The sequence below is a fragment of the Silene latifolia genome, chromosome 1 (genome assembly GCF_048544455.1).
Source record: "Silene latifolia isolate original U9 population chromosome 1, ASM4854445v1, whole genome shotgun sequence".
In the NCBI taxonomy this organism is placed as follows: domain Eukaryota; kingdom Viridiplantae; phylum Streptophyta; class Magnoliopsida; order Caryophyllales; family Caryophyllaceae; genus Silene; species Silene latifolia.
In genome coordinates, this window is record NC_133526.1 from 39,023,253 (window position 1) to 39,034,262 (window position 11,010).

The window sequence follows — 11,010 nt, forward strand, 5'->3', positions numbered from 1 at the left end:
CGAGTCGGGTTGTTGGCAATATGATGTGCTGCCTTGTCACACATGAGAGGAATAGAGGTAGGAACATTGATGATCATATGATTCATATCTTTGACCAAAGTTGCTATGCTGTGCTGCAAACCCTTAGGCATAGGAAATTCAGTAGTTGAACAATTTTCCATACAATATTCACTATTGACAATTTGACACAGTGACTATTATCTCCGTGGCAAAAAACAAATTCATTAAAAAAAATTCACAACTTAACTTAATTCTCTTTGATTAGTTTTCCATTTCAATTTTTTTATTTCATATCAAAATATAATGGAGTGGAATAAATAGTGCCTTATAGGACCTAAGGGCAAGTGGGAGACTGAAGGAGTTAGTATGCCCATATGTTCGGAATATTATATAACTAATTATTAATTTTACGTGGTTACAATGTTCTGCTAGGAGCCCGCTCGTAGTCTGCCTAGATGAGCTGGGATTCGAGTAGTATTAATCTTAATACTTACCAGCATGAGATCTGATCTTGAAAATTCAATTCAAATATGTTGAAAATCATTACAGTACCCTTCAACTAATACTAGTGCTACAACATCAGTTTAAGAGAGACGAATTGATATAAAACATAAGTTATGTGCATAATTGCCAAAATTCCGTTTCGCAATTTAAACTACCCGTTTCTCTGAAACCTGTTTCTACAAACAACGAACAATATGCCTCGTGTACTAGCTATTTAAACTACCCGTTTCTCTGAAACCTGTTTCTGCAAACAACGAACAACCCGTTTCTCTGAAACCTGTTTCTGCAAACAACGTACAATATGCCTCGTGTACTAGCTATTTAAACTACCCGTTTCTCTGAAACCTGTTTCTGCAAACAACGAACTACCCGTTTCTCTGAAACCTGTTTCTGCAAACAACGAACAACCCGTTTCTCTGAAACCTGTTTCTGCAAACAAGGAACAATATGCCTCGTGTACTAGCTATATCCAAGAACTTCAGATTATCAGTTGTTCCTATGTTCATTCAGTTTACCAACTTACCAAGTGTAATGGTCAGAAAAGGCTCAGAAAGATGGTGTGATGCTTTAGAAGAGAGTTCTTGAGCGACATAGCGCATTGTAGGGCGCGACTCAGGTCTAGCATTGGTGCACAACAAGGCCAATGTGACTGCAATCACAACTTCCTCACCTATATGGCCTTCCGGTGATGACAATCGTTGGTCCAATGCGTCTTTCAGCAGGTTATCAACCTTAGTTTTTGAAGTTGATAAAGATGAAAGAATTTCTCCTGGGTGCTTCCCCATCATAACTTCCAATACTATGACTCCATAGCTATAAACATCGCTTTTTGCGGTCACTCTCATTGTCTGAGCTAGCTCTGCAATTGCAAAATGAAAATAAGAAATAACTTGATTTATCCGAAATATTTAAGCTATTTAACAGTGTTAACGATATTCAATGAAAAGATTAAGGACTTACCAGGAGCCATATAGCCATAAGATCCAGCAATTGTAGTCCAGCTAGACGTATCCGGGCTCAGAAACTTGGCAGTCCCAAAATCAGAAAGCCGGGGCTCAAACTCATTATCGAGCAACACATTATTTATGGATATGTCACGGTGAACGATAGGTGGGGAGCAATCATGGTGTAAGTAAGCGACAGCATGAGCCAAACCTCTTACAACATTAAGCCTCCTTTCCCACCCTAGTTGCAATTTGGCTTCATCACTATACAACACCTTTCCCAAACTACCCTTTTCGACGTAGTCATAGACCAAGAACATAGCTCCCTTCCTGGAGCAGTACCCATATAATTTGATAATATTCCTGTGCCTGATCTCTGTCAATGCTCTTATCTCATTTTCAAAACTCTGTTTGTTTGACTGAGGAATCGAAGAGCTAGATTCTGACATGTTTAGCTTCTTAACGGCAACAATGTGACTTGATGCTAAAGACGCCTTATATACGATTCCAAACCCACCTTTTCCGATGCAATAATTGTCGCTGAAATCATTGGTGACCTTAACAATTTCCCTAAATGTGAATCTCCCTTCTGTTTCCCATATAAGAGACTCAGACTCTCCCAATTCCGAACTTTTTGTCTCCAAATCACGCTGTTGTTTCTTTCGGCCACAAACCAGAGCTCCAGCTACACATGCTACGAAAAGTAGAAGAGCAAATATGGAAACCACTACTGCAATAATGATTTTTTTGTGGTTTTTGTGAGAGTTGTTAGCGTTACAAGGAGACAATCCTGTGGCATTTCCACAAAGTCCCGGATTTCCCATGTATAACCCTTGTTGAAAGAAGCTTTCACTAGGTACTGAACCTGAGAAATCATTGTACGATAGATCAAGGGATTCTATGCTAATCATGTTCGACAGTGACTCTGAGACCGGCCCTGAGAGATGGTTGTGGGAGAGATTCAGGTTCACTAAAGACGTCAGCTTCTCGAGATCAGGCATTGGGCCCGAAAGAGAGTTGCTACTGAGGTCCAATACGATTTGAAGTTCATTCAAGTTACTGAGCTCTGCTGGTATCTGTCCAGATAAGTCGTTGCGACTCAAGTTCAAGCTCAGTAAGCTGCCACAATTCCCAAGAACTGCAGGTATACTTCCTGACAAATTGTTGACTGATAAATCAAGATACTGCAAAGACTGTAACTTGCCTATCGAATCAGGAATGTTACCATCTAAGTGATTATTTCCCATGTTGAGTTTAAATAACAACTTAGAATTCCCTATTTCGCCTGGGATTTTACCGGTCAATTCATTGGAACCGAGATCTAGATAACCCAAAGAATGCAGTTTTCCAAGTTCAGCTGGTATATGCCCTGAAAGTTTGTTTCTGTCCAACTGAAGATTTCTCAAATTGCTGCATTCTCCCCATTTGGGTGAGATTTCGCCAACAAACTGATTATCACTCAGCAGGAGAAAAGTGAGATTTTTGTGAACACCAAACGCATTTGTTATATTCCCATTGAATTTATTTCCATCCAACCTAACTCTTTCTAATGCAGAGCAGTTCCTTAAACAATCTGGTATACCTCCTTTCAAATTGTTACCATTTACCGTCAGCAATACAAGACTGACACCACTGCATAAACGAGGAGGCAGCTCCCCTGAGAAACTGTTATTTGAAAAACTGACATCGCTCAGATAAGGGCTATTTTCACCAAAAGTTTGTGGAATTTCACCAACGAAGTTATTTGTATAGACAGAGAAAGTAGTTAGATTACTTAACCGCGACAAAGTATCCGGCAACTGACCATGGAGCTGATTAGTATTGATGTCAAAAACCTGCAATGAGGTGAGTTGACCAATCTCTGGGGGGATTGTTCCTGTGAGGTTGTTTGAGAACAACTGCAACTTGGTGAGGTTGCTTAGGTTCCCTATGGTTAGAGGCATAGGACCCGAAAGTTGGTTCGTTGAAAGGTCGAGCTGGTTCAAATCTAGGAGAGATCCAATCTCGGAGGGAATGGAACCGCTGAAACTATTATTGTAAAGATAAAGAAGGCGAAGTTTTGACACTTGACCAATTTCTGATGGAATAATGCCACTGAGGTTGTTACTCTGGACTTGCAAAGAAGTCAACTCGGTCCAATTCGTAAAGAAATATGGAGAGAGGCTTCCAAACAGATGATTATCTGATAATCCAAGGTCTGATATCATCCTAATATGACTCAAAGATAAAGGTAATTGACCAGTGAGTGAATTCACAGCAAGAGCCAAAAAGGTAAGCTTAGTACATGACCCTATCTCAGAAGGAATTGTGGAATTCAGACCATTTATATTAAGATTGAGATATTCAAGGTTCTTAAGCTGTCCTATGGAAGAAGGAATTTTCCCAGTGAGTGAATTCACAGTAAAAGACACATGGGTAAGTTTAGTACATGAGCCTAGCTCAGAAGGAATTTCGGAACTCAGATGATTCCAACTAAGATCGAGATAGGTTAGGTTCTTAAGCTGGCCTATTGAAGAAGGAATGCTACCGGAAAATGAATTATTAAACAAAAGAAGTTTTTCAAGACCGGGAATCGAGCCAATATCCTCAGGGATTGAGGCATTAAAGCTATTCAATGATAAATCAAGGTAAATCAAGTTTCTGCACTTAGTTATGAAGCTTGGAAACTCTCCTTCTAAACTATTAAACCCAAAACTCAAATGGGTCAACAAAGGCATATCAGCAAACATTGACCAATCAGGAGCTGTAAAATAATTAGATCCTATATCTAGAAACCTTAAATTTCTCAATTTGCTAATTTCAACAGGAATTTCATCAACCATTTCACAGTCAGACAGATTAAGATTAACAAGCTGTGACAAATTCCCAATTTCAGGCGGAATGAACCCGTTAAACGAGTTAGAGCTAAGATCTAAGACAGTAAGCTTAGAGAGAGTACCAATGCTAGAAGGGATTTGACCTGTAAGATTGTTTGTACTGAGAATGAAGCTTGTGAGATTGGAAAATGAACTGAAACTGAACTTGGACAATGTCCCAGTGAGGCCTTGATCAGCAAGGTTGATCGCTACGACGGAACTGTGGTCATCACAGACAATGCCAGTCCAGTAACACAGGTTCTTAGCATTGGAAATACTCCATGATGTAAGAGAATCAGGTTCAGACAGTGAATTTTTCCACTGAATGAGTGCTGTTGTTGCTTCTGATTCTGTTGCAGCTAATGAAACAGTAATTATTTGGGTCATAATTAAGAAACCCATCATTAATTTTTGTGCCATATCGTTAGATTTTGAAGGTTTATCTGCCATTGTTAGAACTTGGAAGTAGCAAAGCAAACAAACTTTATGTTTCTGCATTAGCATTGAGAATTTAATGGCATGGAGTGCTGTGTATGAAGGAGACTCAAAGGACTCTTCAAAAATTGAACATCAGTCATGTTCACATTTTGGTTGACTGCTGAAATTCTGTCATTGTTCACGTTTTAAACAAGTATGAACAATTCACAATTACGGAGTAATTAGTTAGGCCAGGTGATAGTGATTAAAGTTAATGACTATTACAAGTATTATGTAAAAATGCTAAATTAAAAGTTGTTGATCCTTCCATTGTGAAATTCTAGTTCACAAGGGCAAACCTCAAAATAGAAATGTTAGATTTACACGTATTATGAATGAGATTGTTCCGTTTGTCATTAAGCAAAATTTCTAGTCAAGTGAAAATAACAAATGAATTTACATGGTGTTTTCGGGGCGTCTTAAATGGAGGCTATGCGTTCCACAAAGAAAAAGATGTCTCATATATAAATGAATACAAATTCTCATTTAAGATGGGGCACTATCCGTTTAAGCTTAAGACAAGTCAAATGGGTAACACTCTCATAGATAAGACAAAACCAAAATGCCTAAATATTAGAAAAAGACTTGTCTTTATCTATGCAACTGGCATATATTTGACGCGTTTCCGTCTTGAGATAAGAGAGACTTATTGATGAATGAACGCGTGTAATTCCATCAATAAAAGCTTGGCAAGAAAAAAAGGTCTCGTATCGGAGGTTTGATTCCCGCCTCAGGGCTGAACAGGGTTTTATCTGCCTCTGATTTTCTTTATTTAATTTATTTCTTTTCATTTTGGTTAGTACACGTTTTTCCTCTAAACACGTAATTTGAGAAAATGGACCAAGGACTGAGGGCAATGCTATCATCCATGATAAAGAAGAACTTGGAACCAGAAAAGAACACAATCTTAATCCTTTTTTTTACTGAAATATTCACTGTTCACACCATTAACAATTTCCACATCATTTTCATTGATTAAAAAAAGCTTCAAGAAAAACAACAAGAACTAAACCCAAGAAGCAATCCAATTATACACAACAGCAGTATTCAAACCTCGCAAAGAATCCCCAGCATGATGACTTGTAATGTATTACAAAAACAATGAACAGACGACGTGCACACAATCTCTAATGATAGGCAACTAAGTACGGGAATCAGTAGCACCTTGTTTTAAAGCTCGCTCCAACCTTGTTTCGAAAGGAGTAGAATGCCATTTCACGCTCTTATCCTGTACATTCGCAATTTGCATAATCTATATCAGTTATCTCGATTTCCTAGACCGAAAAGGATCCAACTTTCATTTCATATATACCTCTCTGTATTTGCTAGTAGTATTTGGTATGCCTTTAAATGAAGAGGCTGAACTATACCCTTCAACAGGAGTCCGGTCATCTCCATCATTCCAGTGTATTCCAACAGTACCCACTAACGGCTTCTCATTTGGGCTACGACTAGGTGATCTTCTTGGAGAAGAAGAGGCAGAGAATTGCTTAAGCTCATCCATTGTTAATGCGCCCAATATTGGCCTTTCTTCAAGGTTTCTCACTGAATTAGACCCATGTGAAGACATGCTAGCCGGAGATGATATGTGTTCCAGTCCAATTGGTATAGACTTGGTCGAGGGTGTTTTTTGGGAGGAATCCAACCATGTAGATAAACTGGCATCAACTGCAACTCCATATTCATTATCTGGACCATCAGGTATTGATTTGGACTTTGAAGAAGATTGCTCAAAACCGAGATCCATCGGGAAATTCTCTTTTTGACGCTTTAATGGTGGAGTTCGTTTAGTTTTCAGGTTTTTCCATTGAGCTGTATTCTCAACAGGATTAAGTACTGAATGCACATAACCAGCCCTGTCTCGAGCACCACGGTGGAATCCTGGAGGAGTTATTATTTCTTTATCAAGGGATTGTTGATCCTTTTTAGAATCACACGTTCTAGAACTTTCAGTCCCCGAATCCATAGAAGAACAGGACCTGGATGGAATTTCCGGCACTTGTTTTGAATAGTATTCATCCTCACTGTATTCAGCATCATATTCCTCTTCATCCTCATTCTCATCCAAATCACTAACTTCACAATGTAACTCGTCATCCTCATCATCACTCTCTCTGCAATTTTGGTACCTGTGATTTGGAGGGAATGATCCCAAGCTTGACAGCGAGGAACCACTTTCAGATAAAGAAGACGATTTGGCAATTTTTGTGCAATCAGCCCCTTTTTCATTCTCCTCCAAGATCTCTGGGGTTTCCTCACAAGGAACATGCTTGTATTCTTTGACATTTGCATCAAAGGTCACTTTCTTTTGTGCTCCTAAGTGCAATGTATCCACTTGCTTCTCCCTGAAACTGAAACCTCTAAGCAAAATTGAACTTTGAAACAGACAATGGCCTATAAATTATTCAAGAGAATCTCGAAGACTTACTGGTTACTAGTCAAGCTCAAATTCTTTTCCTCTGGCTTTACCCTAAACAAAAGAATCCATGAGACAAATTTGGAGTAGCAAAAAAAAATGGTTATAACTTATAAACACAGTCGCAAAATGAGCTGGATAACATACCTAATACTAAAACCAGAACTCAGAGATGATACTAGCAAATGTACAGATCGAGTAGAATTGCAGGATACTTAGCGAAGACGTTCAGAAATCAGGAAATAAAAACTGTACTCGTATAATGAATGTCAGATAGCACAGCAGTTCCTTGAGATTGCAGGAAAATTAGCGAGGAAGTTCAGAAATCAGCAAATACAAAAATGTACTCCAAATACTGAATGTCAGATAGCACAACAGTCCCTTGAGACGTAACGCGTGTTTGGTTGCAGTCATACGAATTAACAGACTAGTGTGTCTTGCTTCAGACGGGCCTTTTTGGTCTGAAATAATAAGACGAGATTTTGTAACCATTTTACAGTTAAATGTGACCACTATTGAAAAACCAGTTACCATAAGCTTTAACACTGCCTATACCATTGTGGTTACATTTAACTATAAAATGGTCACATATGCTCGTCTGAAAAATAAGACGAAAAGTGTCCGTCTGAAACAAGAATTTGTGTTAACTGACATACAGGGACAACTTTAGGTTGTATTTTCCATGTTAAGGTTGGTTTGGGTCAGATCACTCGAATAAGGTCAACTTTATCACGCCTAGTTGTAGTCATTGCAAATTGACAACCAAAACCCTAACTAAAAAAAAACTCAAAAAAAATAAAAATTGAATTACAGTCACAGTGTAGTACAAACATGGGCATATAAACCCTAATGAGATACGCAAAAGTAATGCTCCCTCCATCTATTTTTAAACTCTGTACGTCTTCCATAAAAAGGTAAACAAATGAATGAAACGGAGGGAGTACTTTAAGAATTCCGAGTCTAGAAATTACAACAATAACAAATATCATTTCCTGCAAAACTAATTACTGAAATTGAAGATGGTAATTACTAATTAGTGAGGAATTTACCTAGTTTCAAGGATTGGAGGATTGATGGGTTCCACTAACAAGTCTTGTTTTGGGGTAACAATTTGATGCACTGGGCTGTACTGCTTCCTATAATTCTACATTTTCCGAAAACAATAAATTAATTAAACTAAATAATACTATTATAAATAAAATTTCATGAAATTAAACCCAAATAAAGAGTATGTGAGCTTAAAAGAAAGGGAAATACTGGATTGGGATGAGGAACATGAGCAATGTGGGAATTTCGATGTCGGTTTTTGTCATCCTTGGATGCACCAAAACACCCAAGAAAACAACCCATTTTTATCTGCAAATCTTGAAATTAAGTGTAATTAGAAGAGGAAGGGGGAAAAGTGGGAAGTTTTTTTAAGTGGAAGATTAGTTGATGGTTTTCATGGTTAAAGGAGGGGTTAGAAGAGATGGAGATGGAGATTGGAGCGTATAAAAAAGGGGGGAAAGTTTGAGGATTTGAAGGTTAGTGTGGTGTTTTAGTGGGTTAGTAGGACACAAATGCTAAAACAAGGTGAAACGGTCACATATATTCAAAGGAGGTGACCGTTTGGATTTGGGTTGGGAGGTATACAATCATTAGTGTTTGATTAATTAATAGAGATTTTTTATGGAATAGGAATCCTTCACGTCGTTTTCCTAATTTAATTGGTTTGGATAAAGTTTGTTTACCAAAGTCTTTCGGCGGATTAGGAATAAAATCCTCTTAAGTAGTTAATAAAGCCCTTCAAATGAAGCTTTTATGGAAAATTCTTATGGAAAAGGATCATATATGGGTCAAAGTGATAACTAAGAAATATTTGAGAAATTGTTCACTTTTTGAACATACGCCTAATTCAGTTTGCTCCTCGCAATGGCGTAAACTCATGAGTATTCGGGACATGTTTAGAAAGGGGTTGAGATGCAGGTAGGTAATGGTAGCAATATTAAATTTTGGACTGACAATTGGGTTTTTTTCTTATCCTATTACTAGAGATATAGATGGTCATAGTAACGATGTCAGTAAGTTATCAGATATAGTAAATAATGATATTGTTAACCAGATTGTTAATATTTCATTGCCGTACAATGATATTCCAGATACCCTTCTTTGGAGATGTCTATGGATGGAAATTTCTCGACCAAAACAGCGACATGGTTAGCACAAGGCTTGTTCGATAGAAATATTGACAGATGTTAATTTTACTGGATTTGGAAACTAAATGTTCCTCCAAAATTGAAATTTTTTCTTTGAAAAACTTGTGTAGATGGTCGGTCTCCCTACGAAAAGTAGGCTTCTAAGGAATCGTATAATTGTCCCACCTCAATGTGTTTTCTGCAATCATCCAATTGAAGATAGAGATCATTTCTTTTTCAAATGTTCCTTGATTGCATCAGTCATCCAAGACATGAATATCATTAGCTTTAACAATTTTTTGGCAATATACGATAATATTGCGAGTCAGAGCTTTATAGAGAAACTTAATCAGCTTAAAATTTTAATTCCAAAAGCCGATTTCATTAAGATTGTATTTATTTGGTGGAATGCATGGTTCCATAGAAATGACATTATTTTTAATGATGTTCATTTTAATATCAGCAAACTTATCCTTTTATGTAATAATAGCATCAAGATTTGGAATAAAACTAGACATAAGGATCTTAACAATCCCGATAAAGACGTGCCACCTAGAAATACTATTAGTAAAGAAGAAATTTGGTAGGAGAAACCTAAAAATGGATTTCTAAAGCTAAATTTTGACGGATAAAAAATAGATAGTAATAAAGCTGCTCTAGGATATGCTATAAGAGACCATAATGGTAAAGTCGTTTTGCTAGGAGCAAAAAAGTGCGGATTTAATAGTATTCTTGTCGCTGAAGCTATCGCTTTAAAAGAAGGCATTTTAGCAGCTAAATATTTAGCAATCTCGAAATTAATTGTAGAAGGTGATAATTTATGTGTTATCAACTCAATCTGTAGTACTTGGCAAATTCCTTGGGAAATTTCTAGTATTATCAAGGATGTAAAATTAGATCTTCAGTTCTTTGATAAAGTGATAATTAAGCATTGCTTTCATGAAGTCAACAAAGTTGCCGACTTTATGGCTTCTATTGGACATTCATGTCCAACTCTTTCGAGGTGGTTTGAAAGCCGGTGGCTTCAACTTACCTCTATCATTAGAAAGGATGAGATAAGTTGGTCCTACCTTAGAGGATCAATCTAGTTTTATTACCTTATAAAAAAAAATAAATAAATTAGTGTTTGATTAATTTAGTATATCAATATTCTGGGTAATATTCTGGGTTTGGTTGAAGTCTATGGGGTAAGTGCATCCGCAACGGTGAAATCTCACCAATTTTCATCTTACACTTTTTCAGCTTTTCTCTCTCATATTTAGCGTCCACATCCGCTTTTTACTCACCACCAAAATTTATCAAAAAAATAAAAAAAAAAACACTCACATCAACAAATACTCAATTTTACCTATAAATTAAATTGTTTATGTATTTGGTGGGTCTACACTCCTATAAATCGAATTGTTTATGCATTGGGTTGACCTTGCCAGCCCCACTTTTCCTATAAAATGAATTATTTATGCATTTGGTGAGCCTGCACTCCTCTTCGCCAGTCTTCGTATAGGCGGAAATTTTCGCAAGTCTTCAACCCCCGTTTGTCCACTTTAACATTTGTTTATGCATTTTTATTCCACAACCACTTTTCACCATTTTCATGAAAAGTTGTGAGAAGACCATTATGGATGGTCTAAGTGGTAAAT

The 11,010-nt window shown here is 37.2% G+C and overlaps 2 protein-coding genes across 3 annotated transcripts; both read right to left on the minus strand.

Moving 5' to 3' along the window:
* Positions 1–535: 535 nt before the first annotated feature.
* On the minus strand, positions 536–4,738 carry LOC141587633 (uncharacterized). The gene is made up of 2 exons (XM_074409133.1): positions 1,465–4,738; positions 536–1,363 (listed from the first exon to the last, which is right to left on the minus strand). Exons 1-2 carry the CDS (start codon positions 4,721–4,723, stop codon positions 1,011–1,013), a joined length of 3,612 nt encoding a protein of 1,203 aa, XP_074265234.1. The 5' UTR covers positions 4,724–4,738; the 3' UTR covers positions 536–1,010.
* Positions 4,739–5,676: 938 nt separating this feature from the next.
* Positions 5,677–8,715, minus strand: LOC141604040 (uncharacterized). Of its 2 annotated transcripts, none has more exons than XM_074422943.1 (5): positions 8,454–8,715; positions 8,246–8,340; positions 7,209–7,250; positions 6,093–7,125; positions 5,677–6,008 (listed from the first exon to the last, which is right to left on the minus strand). In XM_074422943.1, exons 1-5 carry the CDS (start codon positions 8,544–8,546, stop codon positions 5,922–5,924), a joined length of 1,350 nt encoding a protein of 449 aa, XP_074279044.1. In that variant the 5' UTR covers positions 8,547–8,715; the 3' UTR covers positions 5,677–5,921. The 2 variants fall into 2 exon arrangements, with proteins under 2 accessions (XP_074279044.1, XP_074279043.1); XM_074422942.1 differs by having other exon boundaries at positions 6,093–7,131; positions 8,454–8,680.
* Positions 8,716–11,010: the final 2,295 nt, after the last annotated feature.

Bases quoted from the DNA above. Each gene is read 5' to 3' on its own strand.
- LOC141587633 (XM_074409133.1), bottom strand. From the start codon at position 4,723: ATGGCACAAAAATTAATGATGGGTTTCTTAATTATGACCCAAATAATT. The intron at 1,364-1,464 runs GTAAGTCCTTAA...TTGCAATTGCAG, and splicing joins TTATGGCTATATGGCTCCTG to AGCTAGCTCAGACAATGAGA.
- LOC141604040 (XM_074422942.1), bottom strand. From the start codon at position 8,546: ATGGGTTGTTTTCTTGGGTGTTTTGGTGCATCCAAGGATGACAAAAAC. The intron at 8,341-8,453 runs GTATTTCCCTTT...CGGAAAATGTAG, and splicing joins ATGTTCCTCATCCCAATCCA to AATTATAGGAAGCAGTACAG. The intron at 7,132-7,208 runs GTAAGTCTTCGA...TAGAGGTTTCAG, and splicing joins TTGAGCTTGACTAGTAACCA to TTTCAGGGAGAAGCAAGTGG.